Source organism: Amblyraja radiata, chromosome 27 (genome assembly GCF_010909765.2).
Source record: "Amblyraja radiata isolate CabotCenter1 chromosome 27, sAmbRad1.1.pri, whole genome shotgun sequence".
Lineage (NCBI taxonomy): Eukaryota > Metazoa > Chordata > Chondrichthyes > Rajiformes > Rajidae > Amblyraja > Amblyraja radiata.
In genome coordinates, this window is record NC_045982.1 from 4,880,796 (window position 1) to 4,897,183 (window position 16,388).

At 44.8% G+C, this 16,388-nt stretch overlaps 1 protein-coding gene across 1 annotated transcript; it reads right to left on the minus strand.

Moving 5' to 3' along the window:
• Positions 1–1,173: 1,173 nt before the first annotated feature.
• LOC116988343 (CCN family member 2-like) lies at positions 1,174–8,910 on the minus strand. Its single transcript, XM_033044962.1, has 5 exons — positions 8,752–8,910; positions 7,284–7,506; positions 4,734–4,985; positions 3,572–3,783; positions 1,174–2,775 (listed from the first exon to the last, which is right to left on the minus strand). The coding sequence occupies exons 1-5, from the start codon at positions 8,812–8,814 to the stop codon at positions 2,476–2,478; spliced, it is 1,050 nt and encodes a 349-aa protein (XP_032900853.1). The 5' UTR covers positions 8,815–8,910; the 3' UTR covers positions 1,174–2,475.
• Positions 8,911–16,388: the final 7,478 nt, after the last annotated feature.

Sequence of the window (16,388 nt, forward strand, 5' to 3'; positions counted from 1 at the left end):
CGGGGGCAACCTCCTGCAGCCCACCTAAAGGCATTAGAGGCATTACCCCAGTTCATGCCCCCTTCCAGCCCTTGCTCTCTGCCCCCGATGTCACCAGCGAATCCATTCCACGCCCGACGAGCTATCGGAGGTGTTCCGCGTCCTACCCATGTTCAAGGCACAGACTATTGCCCTGCCAGGGGACAAGGATCTGTGCTTGGCTTGCAGCCATTAGATACCCAAAGCTGGTAACGGTCTCGAGTAATCTACCTTTAGGCTGCTTACGGAACCCTGTTGACTTCAGGTTAGCTATCGTATTTCCGTGTGTTACTATAGCAGATGCACAAACATATCACACTGACCAGACTTCCCACCACGGACTCCATCTACACTTCATGCTGCCATGGAAAAGCAGCCAACGTAATCAAAGGTAGAGGGGTCTCGACCCGAAACGTCACCCCTTCCCTCTCTCCAGAGATGCTGCTTCACCCGCTGAGTTACTACAGCAATTTGTGTCTATCTTTGGTATAAACTAACATCTGCAGTTGTTTCTTTCTGCAACATAATCATAAGACTTGTCCCACCCCAGTCATTCTTTTTCCCCCTGCTCCCAGAAGATACAGAAGTTTGAAAGCACACATCACCAGACTCGGGAACTGCTACTTTCCCTCCATTAAGTTCGAGTTAAATACAAAGTTATTCTTTATACATTTTGAGCAAAACCCCATTATAATGGTACTCCATTAACAATACAGATGAAGCCAGAATTCATAAGCGATAGGAGCAGAATTAGGCCATTCGGCCCATCAAGTCTACTCCACCATTCAATCATGGTGATCTATCTCTCCTTCCTAACCCCATTCTTCAGCCTTCTCCCCAAAACCCCTGATGCCCGTACTAATCAAGAATCTATCTAGCTCTACCTTAAAAATATCAATTGACTTGGCCTCCACAGCCTTCGGTGAAGCTGCTCTTACAAAGATAAGAATGAACTTATTTCCTGAATTCCATTGATAATTAATATTCTCATGTACACACTTACAACTCCACATTATCCAGGTTTATATTCAGTGTTTAGCAGAAGGCTCTCTCCATGACAATGTGATGATATGTGCTATGGAATCCCCACACCTTCAAGGTCCATTCATAAAACATTAAGTCAGCTTTATGTTAAGAAAAAAAAAGTATAAAGCATTTGTAGAAAAATAGAATTTTATTCTAAAAACACAGCAAATATTTACTTCTTTTCCAAACATTGTCTATAACAACCAGCCTACGATTCAAAACACACTGTGATAATATATATTAGAGTATAAAACTGTACACATATTTACACTAATCACAAGTCAATCTTAAAACAATGGTCTCTTGTGATATACGTTTGGGTTTCATTCAAGAAATAACTGATTGCATGGGACACAACCTGGTCACAAGTCAAAAGGATCAAAAACTGAAGGAGATTTAACCAAGTGTCATCAGCAATGCTGCAGTATGCTCAATAACACCGCTCCGAAACCCATTCATGGTGTTCACGTCAGGGACCCGATATCAGTGATCCTTGATACCACCGTAGAGACAAAATGTTGGAGTAACTTGGCGGGACAGGCAGCATCTCTGGAGAGAAGGAATGGGTGACGTTTCGGGTCGAGACCCTTCTTCAGACCGAAAGTCACGGGAAAGGGAAAGAAGAGACGTGGACGATAGTGTAGAGAGAGATATGGAACAATTGAATGGATGATAAGCAAAAGTGTAACATTGATAAAGGAAAGCTCATTATTAACAGTAGCTAGGTGGGAACGAAAAGTTGGCGTGACTTGGGCGGGGGAGGGATGGAGAGAGAGGAGATGCAAGGGTTACTTGAAGTTAGGGAAATCATATTCATATCGCTGGGTTATAAGCTGCCCCAAGCGAAAATTGAGATGCTGTTCCTCCAGTTTGCGTTTAGCCCCACTCTGACAATGGAGGAGACCCAGGACAGAAAGGTCAGTGTGGGAATGGGAAAGGGATACTTCCAGTGTGTATATGAACACAAAGGGGTAGGGAGGGTGGGTTGGTGGCCACCTTGTTCACAGGCCACACAAGCCCTACAATCATTAAAGAGCAACAGATACAATTTCCCCACTTTGTTCCACAGTAGCTCACCGCCACTGTCCTCTGATCTTTCAACGCTGGTTGAAAGCAGAGCTGTTCACTTATTAGGACACAAGCCTAGACTGCGCGGTGAGAAATTAAAGTACGGGCGATTGGACTCATTTAAACATGCTTGAGTTTCAAATTTCACATCTCCATTAGTGACGTTGAAATATTTGACTGCATTTTACAGCACTTCACACAAGGACAATGATCACCACATATGATGAAAACAAGAGTTTGTACATAATCAACTATCCCTGTAATCTGAGGAAACGCACTCTAATATCCGCAAGCATTTATTTGTCTTGGGGTGATGTTCACAGGGGCTGCTCGAGCCAGTCAATGATGAGATGCCAATGCCCTTTATGCAGCATAGTCACCAATCATTCTCCTGTAATAGATGGACAGAAAGATGTCGTTGGCGGACGGGCAGTCGCGGTGGCAGGAGCAAGTCTTGATGAACATCATCTTCTTCTTCATCAGTTCTCCGTCAGGACATTTAAACTCCACGTGCAGGGTGGTGGTGGAGTGAGGGGTGCAGCACCTGCCGTCCGTGCACACTCCGCAGAACTTGGGCCGGTAGGACCTCGTGCTGGTGCAGCCGGAAAATTCAAACTTCATCGACTTGGACAACCTCGGGGTACGGACACACTTCTTGCCTTTCTGCGAAGGGAAGGAGAAGAAGATAGTCCGTTAGTGATTTACTGGGAAATTCTACATCACCTACTTAAGAGCCATTCAATAGAGGAAAATTCAAAGCTGAATTACTCTTTGGATATTATATATATACACACACACACGATATATAAAATATTAGATATATCTAATATTTTATATATCCAAATATTTATATATATATCTTCTAATAATGTCGTAATATTACACATATATCTGCCACAGAGGGTAGTCGAGGCCAGTTCATTGGCTATATTTAAGAGGGAGTTAGATGTGGCCCTTGTGGCTAAGGGGATCAGAGGGTATGGAGAGAAGGCAGGTACGGGATACTGAGTTGGATGATCAGCCATGATCATATTGAATGGCGGTGCAGACTCGAAGGGCCGAATGGCCTACTCCTGCACCTAATTTCTATGTTTCTATATGTCATCTAATATGATATATAACCCGTCTGAAGAAGGGTTTCAGCCCGAAACGTTGCCCATTTCCTTCGCTCCATAGATGCTGCTGCACCCGCTGAGTTTCTCCAGCTTTTTTGTGTACCTATGATATATTTATATCTGTGTGTGTTTCTATATTATACACACACACACATACATCCACACACAATCTATTCCATAGGTATTTCTTGTGTAGGAGCAGTAATTTGTAAAACTTTAATACAATATAAATGGATGAGTTTCCATGATCACTGGACAACAGTCCTGAGGGCAGAGCCCCCCCCCCCCCCTTCTCTCATGGAAGCGAGTGTTTGACTGGGGTTAATGTCTACATCATCCAATACCTTGATGCTGCGCTCGAGCTGGGTGTTGCAGGGACGGACCATACACAGCCGGCTCTGCTTCTCCAGGCGGCATTTCTTGTTGTCGTTGGTCACTCTGGTGGAAATGTCCATTCCGCACGTCCTTGAGCACGCACTCCAGTCAGTGGTCTGGACAATACAGTTGTCACGCACTTGGCTTGAATCAGGTCCATAAATAGCTTCTTGTCTATAAACTGAAACATTGAAAAAAAAAACACGTTAAATAGGCAATAAAATTCCCTCTGCAAATCATTACATTGAGTACTGGGAATACAATGACTGCTGAAAGTGCAAAGATTTTTACTTACATTGGAGAAAACTAAATCATAAGATGATAAGTGATAGGAGTAGAATTAGGCCATTTGGCCCATCAAGTCTACTCTGCCATTCAATCATGGCTGATCTATCTCTCTCTCCTAACCCCATTCTCCTGCAATCTCCCCATAACCTCCGACACACGTACTAATCTAGAAATAGCTCAAGGCTTGATATGTGCTAAATTTCCTGAATGTGGTGGCATTGAGGACATTAGTATCGGGGTTAATAAGGTGTTACGTTTTTGGTTCTTAAACTGTATATTATCGACAGGACTGATATGCTGCTTCAGGTAAGAATTTCATTGTCCCATTATCGGTACTTATGACAATTAAAACACTCTTGTCTCTTCCATTACATTACCATAATTGGATGAAAAAAAGACACAGAGTGCTGGAGCAATTCAGCAGGTCAGTCAGCATCTCTGGAGCATGTGGATAGATTACATTTTGCGTTGGGACCCTTCTTCAGTTACTCCAGCACTTTGTGTCTTTGTTTGTAAACCAGCATCTGCAGTTCCTTGTACCTCAACAGTAATTAGGTAGATGCCTGGTTACTGATGTTACATTTTACTCCAATGCTGCTGTCTAAATCTGCTGAACATACTCAATATCTGAATATCAGGATGATCAGCCATGATCATATTGAATGGCGGTGCAGGCTCGAAGGGCCGAATGGCCTACTCCTGCACCTATTTTCTATGTTTCTATCATATCTGAATATTTATGCACAGGGACACTGTTTAACAGCTACATTTTTGTGAAGATGTTTAGCAGCTACAGTTTAGTGAAGAGGCCCAGTTCATGAACAATAAAGGGTTAGTCCTAACCTGCCATGGCAGCATTGAAGACAGGTCGATCACGCCGCGTGTCACAAACCCACTCCTCGCAACACTTTCCAGGGATCTTAATCCGTCTGGGAGAGGGACAATCCGGGCTGGGCAGACGCACATCGTCGGAACAGAAAGGAACACAGCCGATAGCTCCATCCATGCAAGTACACTGATACTTGCAGCTTGGTTGGAAGGTCTCCCCGCTCCTGTAGACCATTCCTCCCATGTCACACGTTGCACCCTCCCTGGCTGAGAGACAATCACAGGCAGGAATTAGAAACAGAATCTCAAACATACATCTGGTGACCGCTCATCCACGCGAGCGTTCATCACCAAAAAGCACATTAAGTGGCGATCCCATTCTTGTTTGAGAGACATCGTGGCTTGCAAAAATTATGTGGCATTGTCTACATTGCAACATTTGGACGTACGTGTGTAGGAAAGGTTCTGAGGGACAGGGGCCAATGATATTCAAGTCACTTTCAAGTAAAACTTCAAAAGACATTTATGCAGGGTACATGGATAGGCAAGACTTAGAGGGATATGGGCCAATGGGACTGTAATGGGACTAGCTTAGATGGGGCATCTTGGTCGGCATGGGCAAGACGGCCGAAGGGCCTGTTACCGTGCTGTATAACTACAATCACAATAATACTTTATTAGCCAAGTATGTTTCGCAACATACGAGGAATTTCATTTGCCAAGTCAGTCATACAAATAAAAAGCAACGGAACACACAAAATACATTTTAACATAAACATCCACCACAGTGACCCCTCCACATTCCTCACTGTGATGGAAGGTGAAAGGTGACTTTCTCTGTCTAATATTGCCTTTGATACAAAGCATAGAATGCAGAAAATATTAGGTTCAACTCACTCACAGTTCAATAATCTTCCTGCAACGTTTGGCCAAAGCTCAAGTAGTGCCAGAGGTGAAGTGTTAACCCATCTTCTCCCTCTCCCCAGAGAACCTGTCAAAGCCTGTTCTCTTCTGTTCTTAAGTGGTTGTGATAATGGCTTAGGGCAAACAGCTTGACCTCACCGCCCGAGGATTGTGCATTCAAATTCCATACTATTGACACAAGCCCATAATTTGAAACTTGATGCTGGAGTACTGAGTGATATGACATGGTTAATGTCCCGGTCCCTTAAAAGGGAGATTAACTGGAGAACTCCATTACTGTTGAGTTACTGCAGCACTTTGTGCCTATCTTTGGTATAACTTTGCTTCCACTCATTAAAAGAGTAAATCGTCCTTGTTGCATTGCTGTTTGGAGGGACTGCAGAGGTCAGATCGGCTACTCTTGTTCCTGCATTAGGGGTATGGGTTTATTATTATCATCACGTGTACAGTTGCTGCTACACTGACAACTCCCAGGCTGAAGGAGGAGTGGGAGCTGCAAGAGTGCTTTGTATACATACAGTTGTTAACGTGACTTGAGTCTTGACTTGAGGGGGGATCTTATAGAAACGTACAAAATTCTTAAGGGGTTGGACAGGCTAGGTGCAAGAAGATTGTTCCCGATGTTGGAGAAGTCCAGAACAAGGGGTCACAGTTTAAGGATAAGGGGGAGTCTTTTAGGACCGAGATGATAAAAAAAAAATTCACACAGAGAGTGGTGAATCTGGAATTCTCTGCTACAGAAGGTAGTTAAGGCCAGTTCATTGGCTATATTTAAGAGGGAGTTAGATGTGGCCCTTGTGGCTAAAGGGATCAAGGGGTATGGAGAGAAGGCAGGTACAGGATACTGAGTTGGATGATCAGCCATGATCATATTGAATGGCGGTGCAGGCTCGAAGGGCCGAATGGCCTACTCCTGCAACTATTTTCTATGTTTCTATGTTTGTATGAGTTTGACACTGACATAAAGTGCTGGAGGAACTCAACAGGGGCCTGGCAGCATCTGTGGAGGAAATGGACATGCAACATTTCAGGATGGGACTCTCCCAACCTGAAACATTACATATCCTTTCCCTCCACAGATACTGCCTGACCCACTGAGTTCCACCAGTACTTTGTATTTCACTCCCAGCATCTGCAGTTTCTTGTATATTGGAGTGTGACACTATTGAATGTATAGACACTAAAATGTTTAGTTTAGAGATACAGTATAGAAACAGGCCCTTCAGCCCATTGAGTCAGCACTGACCATTCACACTAATTCTATGCTATCTCATTTTCACATCCACTCCCTACACACTAGGGGATGGGGGGGGGGGGGGGATAACAGCAGGCCAATTAGCCTGCAAACCCGCACGTCTTTGGGACGTGGTAGGAAACCGGAGCAGCCGGAGGAAACCCACTCGGTCACGGGAAGAACGTGCAAACTTCACACAGGCAGCACTTGAGGTCGGGATCGAACCGGGATCTCTGGCTCTGTGAGGCATCAACTCGACCGGCTGTGGTTCGGAGAAGTTTGTTTTTTTTGCACGGTTTCAGTTTTGTGTGTGTATATATATATATATTTGTTTTACTAACAAATTGAGTTTATTTAGCAATGAACAAAGGCGGTGTTGTTTGAGGAGGGGGGCTTGCCTTACTTACCCAGACAGATGCCGCCCTGCCGGGTGTTGCGTGTGGGCAGCTCGCAGTACAAGCCCCGATGCCGGTCACAGGGGAGCAGGGAGCTGCAATCGTCCCCCAGTTGCCGAGCGCAGACCTTGCAGCAACCGCAGCCGTCAGTCAGAACACTCACCCCGGCCGGGCAGTGCAGGGGTCTCGGGTCACAGCGACAAGGGTACACACACTCCTCGGCACCGGCTCCGGCCTGGAAAAGAATCACAACGTTAAAAAAAAAAAGAAAAAAACAAGAACAGTTAGATCGGGTTAGACACAAAATGCTGGAGTAACTCAGCGGGACGGGCTGGCTGGCAGCATCTCTGGAGAGAAGGAATGGGTGACGTTTCGGTTCAGTCTTTAGAAGGACTGGAAACATCACCCATCCCTTCTCTCCAGAGATGCTGCCTGTCCTGTCCTGTCCTGTCCTGTCCCGCTGAGTTACTCCAGCATTTTGTGTCTATCTTCGGTGTAAAGCAGCATCTCATCTGCAGTTCCTTCCTAGAGTTACACCGGGTTCATACCACGCGTGAACAGGTTGGAGTTTAGAGATAGACACGGCATGGGGTTTTAAGAAGGAAACTGCAGATGCTGGAAAATCGAAGATAGACAAAAATGCTGTAGAAACTCAGCGGGTGCAGCAGCATCTATGGAGCGAAGGAATGGGTGACGTTTCGGGCCGAAACCCTCCTTCAGACACAGCATGGGAACAGGCCCTTCGGCCCACCCAGTCCGTGCTAACCACCCTTCACTCGTTCACACTAGTTCTATGTCATTTCCATTTTCGCATCCACTCCCCATACACACAACTAGGGGGGCAAAATACAGAGGGGCCAGTTAACCGAAAAACATGCTCGTCTTTAGGATGTGGGGGATGGAAACCGGAGCACTCGGAGGAAACCCACACGGTCACGGGGAAAACGTGCAAACTCCACACAGACAGCACCCGAACCCAGGACTCTGGCGGTAAGGAAGCAACTCCACCAATTGGAGAGGTATCCCAGAGTCGGTCAGTGGGTAGCAAGGCTAGGTTTAAAAAACAAAACTTGTGCAAGTATAAACCCGTAGGTAGACACAAAGGTGCTGGAGAAACTCAGCGGGTGCAGCAGCATCTATGGAGCGAAGGAAATAGGCAACGTTTCGGGACGAAACGTTGCCTATTTCCTTCGCTCCATAGATGCTGCTGCACCCGCTGAGTTTCTTCCAGCACTTTTGTCTACCTTCGATTTTCCAGCATCTGCAGTTCCTTCTTAAAACACAAGTAAACCCGCCCCGCTTCTACATAACGTATGCACGTCTAAAAATATGAATATAATATCTAGCAATACATTTGCAAAACTTGGTTCAATTAGCAATCTGTTGTCAGAGTTTAGCGGGAGGTGGGTGCTGCTCCACACAGAGGATGCCTCTTGCACCCAGCACCTAGTGGGAGAGCCTTCACTGTACAAAAACCTACCCAACTCAAGGCGAGGGTCAGTGCAAGGCACCAGGCGAGCCGCGATTCCAATCCACCGGGCATTTTAATTCTGAAGTTCTCTGCCTCTTAAAATCTCAAAGACCAAAACAAAAACGTGTCCGAAACTCTTCCAGAGCCGAATTCTGCTGAGATCTCCGGCGTTCGGCGGCTGTTTAAATAAGCCAGAGAGAGGGCGGGTCACACCGCAGAATGGCATTCCTCAGCGGTCAGATGTAGCCAAGATTCCTCCCGCATGCTTTCAATTCCTGAATCCCAAAGCGGTTTCAGAGCAGAACCACGAATGATTACTCGAAATGGTGTTATTTTTATTCAATAAAAAAAATGATCCCACTTAAAAGACCAGGAACTTCATATATATATATATATATATATAACAAAAACATCAAATTAGCCTTCAAAGCCAAATGGGATGCTGGATCAATAGACAATAGACAATAGGTGCAGGAGTAGGCCATTCGGCCCTTCGAGCCAGCACCGCCATTCAATGTGATCATGGCTGATCATCCCCAATCAGTACCCCGTTCCTGCCTTCTCCCCATATCCCCTGACTCCACTATTTTTAAGAACCCTATCCAACTCTCTCTTGAAAAGTATCCAGAGAACCTGCGCAGAGAATTCCACAGACTCACCACTCTCTGTGAGAAAAAATGTTTCCTCGTCTCGGTTCTAAAAGGCCGGTGATGAAGTGTGGGCTGAAGAGGCAAGATGTTTCAGAGGGGGGGAAAAAGCACAAAAGTGCTGGAGGAACTCAGAGGGCCAAGCAGTATCAGTGGATAGGAATGGACTGGCGACGTTTCAGGCCAAGACCCTTCTTCAGACAGGAGGGCCAGTTGAGCCGAAGGTTCCAGAAACAAAGAACTGCAGATGCTGGTTTGTACCAAAGATGGACACAAATGGGACACACTGCCATGATGGGCCGAATGGCTTCCTTCTTCAGAATGGAGTCTGAAGAAACAATCATTCCAATAAGAATTCAGAAGAAGGGTCTCGACCCAAAAGTCACCCATTCCTTCTCTCCAGAGATGCTGCCTGACCCGCTGAGTTATTACATCCTTTTGTGTCTTTCTTCAGTTTGAACCAGCTTCTGCAGTTCCTTCCTACATACTGTATTCCAATAATATGTTGCATTATGCCTGACCCACTCAGTTGCCCCAGCATCTTGTGTCTATCTTTGGAACCTGTTTCTATGCTGTATAACACTATACACTGTAGGGCTGGGGGGGGGGGGGGGGGGGATAACTAACATTAATTTGAAGGACTTGTATTTATTTGGTGTCTTTCATAGAAACATAGAAAATAGGTGCAGGAGTAGGCCATTCAGCCCTTCGAGCCAGCACCGCCATTCAATATGTTTATAGGTGATCATCCAAAATCAGTACCCTGTTCCTGCTTTCTACCTATATCCCTGAATTCTGTTAGCCCATAGAGCTATATCTAACTCTCTCTTGAAAACATTGACCTCCACTGCCTTCTGTGGCAGAGAATTCCACAGATTCACAACTCTCTGGGGGGAAAATTTTTCCCCCATCTCAGTCCTAAATGGCCAACCCCGTAAACTTAAACTGTGAGCCCTGGTTCTGGACATGGGGAACATTTATCCTGCATCAAACCTGTCCAATTCCTTAAGACATTTATATATTTCTATAAGATACCCTCTCATCCTTCTAATCCTCATCATCCTTTCATAACCTCTGAATATCACTCTGCATTACAGTCAGTGGAGTGCATTGTGTAGTGTTGCCAGGTTTTATGTAGGAACCAAGCAGTCACTTTGGGCCCAGCCACCTCCAAAATTCAAATGGGTTCTTTAATTCACTGAAACAGGGCTCACCCCCTCTTATCTGACCCTGCTGGACAACCTGAGGATTTCCACATTTATCGTATGGACTGTATGGAATTGTCTAGCAAGGTTGAGAGGCAGCGGGTCTGAAGACGTTTCTCAACCTGAAACATCACTTGTCCATTCCCTCCACAGATGCTGCCTGGCCCCCTGCGTCCCTCCAGCACTTTGTCTTTTCCTCAGGATTCCAGCATCTGCGGTTCTTCTTGTCTCTCAGGTTTCAGAGGGGGAATGCGTACCAACAACATCTGGTAACAACATCACAAGGAGAGGACGGGCTCTACTCGGATGTCAGCGACCTCACCCTGAACCTTTGCTGATCTTGTTTAAGGTGAAAGGGGAAAGATTTAATAGGAATCCAAGAGGTAACCTTTTCACAAAAAGGGTGGTGGGTGTATGTAACGAGCTGCCAGAGGAGGTAGTTGAGGCTGGGACATTCGCAACGTTTAAGAAAGTTGGACAGGTGCATGGTTAGGACAGGTTTGGAGGGATATGAGCCAAACGCAGGCAGATGGGACTAGAGTAGATGGCACATGTTGGTGAGTGTGGGCAAGTTGGGCTGGAGGGCCTGTTTCCCTGCTGTATGACTATAACTCTGTGACTCTATCTATTTTTCACTTTTTTTTCTTCCTGAAAAGCAAGAGAGAAAATAATTGGAGGAACGCAGGGTTGGGTTTGGGTTAGCTCATCGACGCACACTAGACCACAAATAAAACGAGGTCTTGTTTAATGAAAGGAAAGGAAGTGACCATATTTGTTCTAAAGTAGAACATTGGCTTCAAAAACAATAGAATGTTTGACAGAACGCAAGAGATGCTGGTAAACCAGTGCCAGTTAGTCTTCAGTCTTCACTACAGATGACACTGGAGCTTGGCGATGAACTGGTCCCAGAGGAGGATCTCCAATCATCTGATTCAAGCACTATTACTCGTTTAAATCTCTTATTGTCTGTAAATCTTGCAACATTTCTAGTTGTTCTAACTATTTTCTGCACCCTGGAGCTTTCCTTCATTCTTTCCTTTGTTCTTGAGTTGGTTTCATTGTATTCATGTATGATATTATCTAATATGACTGGATCGCACGCAAAATAACACCTTCCATGTTCAAAAATCTCAGGAGCAGAATTGGGCCATTCAGCTCATCAAGTCTACTCCGCCAATAGACACAAAATGGATGACGTCACCAATTCCTTCTAATCAGAGATACTGCCTGTCCCGCTGAGTTACTCCAGCATTTTGTATCTGCCTTTTCAGTAGAAACTAGCATCTGCAGTTCCTTCCTACACAAGTCTACTCCACTATTCAGTCATGGCTGGTCTATCTTTCCCTCTCAATCCCATTCTCCTACCTTCTTCCCTTAAACCTTGACGACCTTACTAATCAAGAATCTGTCAATCTCAGCTTTAAAGATACCCATTGACTTGGCCTTCACAGCCGTCTGTGGCAATGAATTCCACAGATTCACCAACCTCTGACTAAAGAAATTCTTCCTCATCTTCCTAAAGATTCTGAGCCTTTCACTGTACCTCGGTAGACATGACAATAATAAACTTAAACCTTAACCTAAAGACATTTGGACATAGATATGTGGAAAAGATATATTTAGTAGAATATGGGCCAAATGTAGTCAAATGGGACTAGCCCAGAATGCCATATTGGTTGGCATGGACAAGTTGGGCCAAAGGGTCTGTTTCTATTCTCTATGTTGCTGTTGACTCTATATTTAAGCTTCTCGTTATTCTGGAAAACGCAGGTAAGACGGAGAGAGACAATATTCGGGATGAATTCACCACTTGTGTGGGTTTGGAGGAACTCCATTGTATTTATTGTTGAGCATCTTCTAATTGACGAGGCTCCAATTCTATGGATGTGCTTCTTTTTAATCAGGGATAAGCCAGGGGCAGTGCCTACGGAGTTGTGCTGGGTTTCAGCTTTCTAACCACATTCTGAACATTCCACACAGCGCTGTGGTTTTGAATATTTGCCAGGAGTTGCTTCCTAACAAACATAAGGCAGATCGCGATTCCCTGGACACAGTAGTGTACACATTAAACGGGAAATCCTAATATTTACAAATCGGCCATTTTCTGTAAATGCTCAATAATATTTACTAGAGAGTGTATATTTTACATTGTGAAAAACATGAAGACTGTTTTTTTCCTTTCAATGTGTGAATTTACGAGTCACCCATAGAGGGCGCACTCAATTCTCTGAGCAACAGCTCACGTTAAACAGATGAAATTGCTACTTAAGACCAAACAACCTATTTTTATTGATTTTCCCCCCCCAAAAATCAAGTGTAGATCCAGACAAATCATGGGTGAGAGTTGACATACCTTATCCCCAACCAGTCCTTGATGCTGGGGATAGACAAAAAAAAAAATGCTGGAGTAACTCAGCAGGATGGGCAGCATCTCTGGAAGTCAGAGAAGTGGGAAGCGAGAGTGTTAGACAAGTCTGTGTGTTGAATGGGAAAGGTTCTGATGATAGTTTAGCTAAGTTTGGCTTAATTTAGTTTATTGTCACGCGTACTGAGGTACGGTGAGAACATTTTTAGTTGTGAGCTATTCAGTCATCAGTAAGACATGGTTACAATCACGCCGTCCACAGTGTACAGATACAGGTTACAGGGAATAACATTTTGTGGAAGATAAAGCCCAGTAAAGTCTGATTAAAGATAGTCCGAGGGTCTCCAACGTGGTGGGTGGGAGGTCTGGACTGCTCTGTAGTTGGTGGAGGAATAGTTCAGTTGCCTGATAAAAGCTGGGAAGAAACTCCCTGAGTCTGGAGGTGTGCGTTTCCACACTTCTGCGCCTCTTGCCTAAAGCTCCTGACTGTGTTCCCGCTCTCGCTTGCAGCCCACAAGAATTCATTGGTGAGCACTCTCTGTGTGCTCACCAAGACCAAACAACTCGCATCGGCCCCTTTTCGTCTGCGATGCAAATGAAATAAAACCCAAGTACCGGTTGGAGTATCGCCAGTCTCACCGCGCCAACCTCGGATGAGCTTGGAGTAAACCCTGGCCCACACTATCCTGTGTGGGGGAGACGAGATGCAGAGCCCGTGCCTAAAATAACATCATCAGATGGCCATCAGCTTCAAAACAGGGAGCAACCCCCCCCCCCCCCCCAACCACAGTTAGAGCCTCCCTTCTCACCATATGTTGCCCTAGACTTGGTTAGTGTGGGAACACTCTTCCACAGCACCGAACTGGGTAGAGGGGATGTTTCCAAGCGTGGGAGAGACCAGGGCTAGAGGGCATAGCCTCAGAATAAAAGGATGTACCTTCAGAAAGGAGGAGGAATTTCTTTAATCAGAGGGTGGTGAATTCGTTGCCACAGATGACTATGGAGGTGATTGATAGAATCTTGATTAGTAAGGGTGTCAGAGGTCCATGAGGAGTGGGGAGGGGGGGGGTGGGGGGGGTGTCGTTATTACCGATTGTTCGCTATTACCGAGTAAGATATTATCATTGTATAAATAGTAGAAACAAACAACTCCAGTTGCTGGTTGATACGCAAAGGGACACAAAGTGCTGGAGTAACTCAGCTGGTCAGGCAGCATCTCTGGAAAACATGGATAGGTGACATTTCGGTTCGACACCCTTCTTCAGACTCTCGGTCTAACATTTTCTCCATGGCAGCTATTAAGTTTCGTTAACCTGCCCATATTTTCTTGCTTTCTGCCTCCCTCCACTTCTGAAACAAAGGGTGCTGTCTGTGTGGAGTTAGTACGTTCTCCCTGTGACCATGTGGGTTTCCTCTTGGTGCTCCGGTTTCTTGCCAATCCTAAAGACATGCAGGTTTGTAGGTTAATTGGCCTCCGTAGGTAAATTGCCCCGAGTGTGCAGATAGTAGATGCGAATGTGGGATGACATAAAACTGGTGTGAACGGGTCGCAAGGGCCTGTTTCAATGCTGCATCTCTAATCTCTATACTATACTAAATGAAGAATGTTCACGGCACAAATATGTTGATAATACCGGGGGAAAGGGAATTCATAATACTCGGAAATATAAAAGATGAGCTGAGATTACTGGAGTAAAGGGAGCTCAGAGGAGATTTAATGAATGCAGCCAAAATTATGAAAGGATTTGAAAGATTAGTTCCATGATACGATGAATTGGTTACAAGGAGGATAAGCTTTTTCTTTTATTGATGCTTGAAGGCCGTGAATGAATAAAATATAAAATATTGAATGGTACAGCTTGACCCATCCATCTCTTTGAGTGGTTTGTGAGATGTGTCTCTGTTCACGGATAATGACAACAACTGATTGATATACAGTGAGTCCATCAGTGAACTGGGCTATTTTCTCGGTGATAACTGGGTACGTTTCTGCACTGTGACCCTCTCGAAGAATCCAGTCCATAAAGGAACGGTTGACACAAAAAAAAAATTGTCATCTCATCTAGTTTCTCCTTAAAGCACAAGGTCATAGCGATCACTTAGACAGCGACACTTCACTTCAGAAAGTAAAGCCACTTTCTCAGTAACTGAATATGTGCTGGGTTGACTTGTTGACAAGGCAACCACACATACCCTTTAGAAAATGTCACAATTTGGCATCATGCACTGTTAGGTAGCTAGGTGGAACAAATCCTTTACTGAATGGGCTGATGTTTATTTAAATGAAACATAGGTTTTTTTTAACAAGACAAACAGCTACAGTGAAATTCCAAACTCCACTTCAAGAACAGGTCTGACTAAAGTGATACATTTCAGCAGCGTGAAAAACACGCGCGTACTCTCAAAATAATGATATAAGGATAACTTTAGATTAAACGTGATTCATTAAAATAAAAAAAACTATTTTTAATTAGTTTAATTTAAATATAAGTTTACTTTTGTTTAGAGATGCAATGCGGAAACAGGTTCTTTCGGCCCACCGAGTCTGCTCCAACCAGCGATCCCTGCACACTAACACTATCTCACACACACTAGGGACAATTTACAATTTTACCAAGCTAATTAACCTACAAACGTCTACGTCTTTGGAGTGTGGGAGGAAACTGGAGATCCCTGAGAAAACGCACGCAGGTCACGGGGAGAACGTACAAACTCCACACAGACAGCACCCGTGGTTAGGATCGAAACCCAGGTAGCAACTCAACCACTGCGTCACTGTGCTGCCCTTACTTCTGAGACAGTTAGCATAGTCCTGAGTTATTGAACCTGGAAGTTTAATTCCTGGAATTCACAATGCTGTTGTTCATGCAAATAATGCTGGCAGCAGATATGTCTGAAGAAGGGTCTCAACCCAAAACATCACCCGTTCCTTCTCTCCAGAGATGCTGCCTGTCCCACTGAGTAACTCCAGCTTTTTGTGTCTATCTTCTGTCTATAAACTTCCCCTGGTAATTTGGGTCAAACATCATTCATAAGATTCTGTCTAAATATATGAATAAATGATGTTTGTGATTTTTGACTTACATTCATATCGGGTTGCACTGTGGTGCAGCTGGTAGGGCTGCCGCCTAACGTCGCCAGAGACCCCGGTTCGATCCTGATCTTGGGTGCTGTTTGTGTGGTGTTTTCACGTTCTCCCTGTGACAGCGTGGGCTTCCTCCAGGTGCTCTGGTTTCCTCCCACATCCCAAAGACGTGAGGTTGTAGGTTAATTGGCCCTCTGTAAAATTGCCCCTAATGTGTAGGAAGTGGATAAGAAAGTGGGATAACTTGGACTGGTGTGAATAGGTGATCGATGGTCGGTGTCGACCTGCTGGGCTGAAGGGCCTGTTTCCTTGATGAAATGAAACTAAAACAAACTAAACTAAAC

What these genes read in the sequence shown, in the direction of transcription:
- LOC116988343 (XM_033044962.1), bottom strand. Translation starts at nt 8,814, where the DNA reads ATGCCCGGTGGATTGGAATCGCGGCTCGCCTGGTGCCTTGCACTGACC. An exon ending in CTTCAATGCTGCCATGGCAG is followed by an intron (nt 3,784 to 4,733) that starts GTTAGGACTAAC and finishes TCAATGTTTCAG; the next exon opens with TTTATAGACAAGAAGCTATT. An exon ending in AGCTCGAGCGCAGCATCAAG is followed by an intron (nt 2,776 to 3,571) that starts GTATTGGATGAT and finishes TTCCCTTCGCAG; the next exon opens with AAAGGCAAGAAGTGTGTCCG.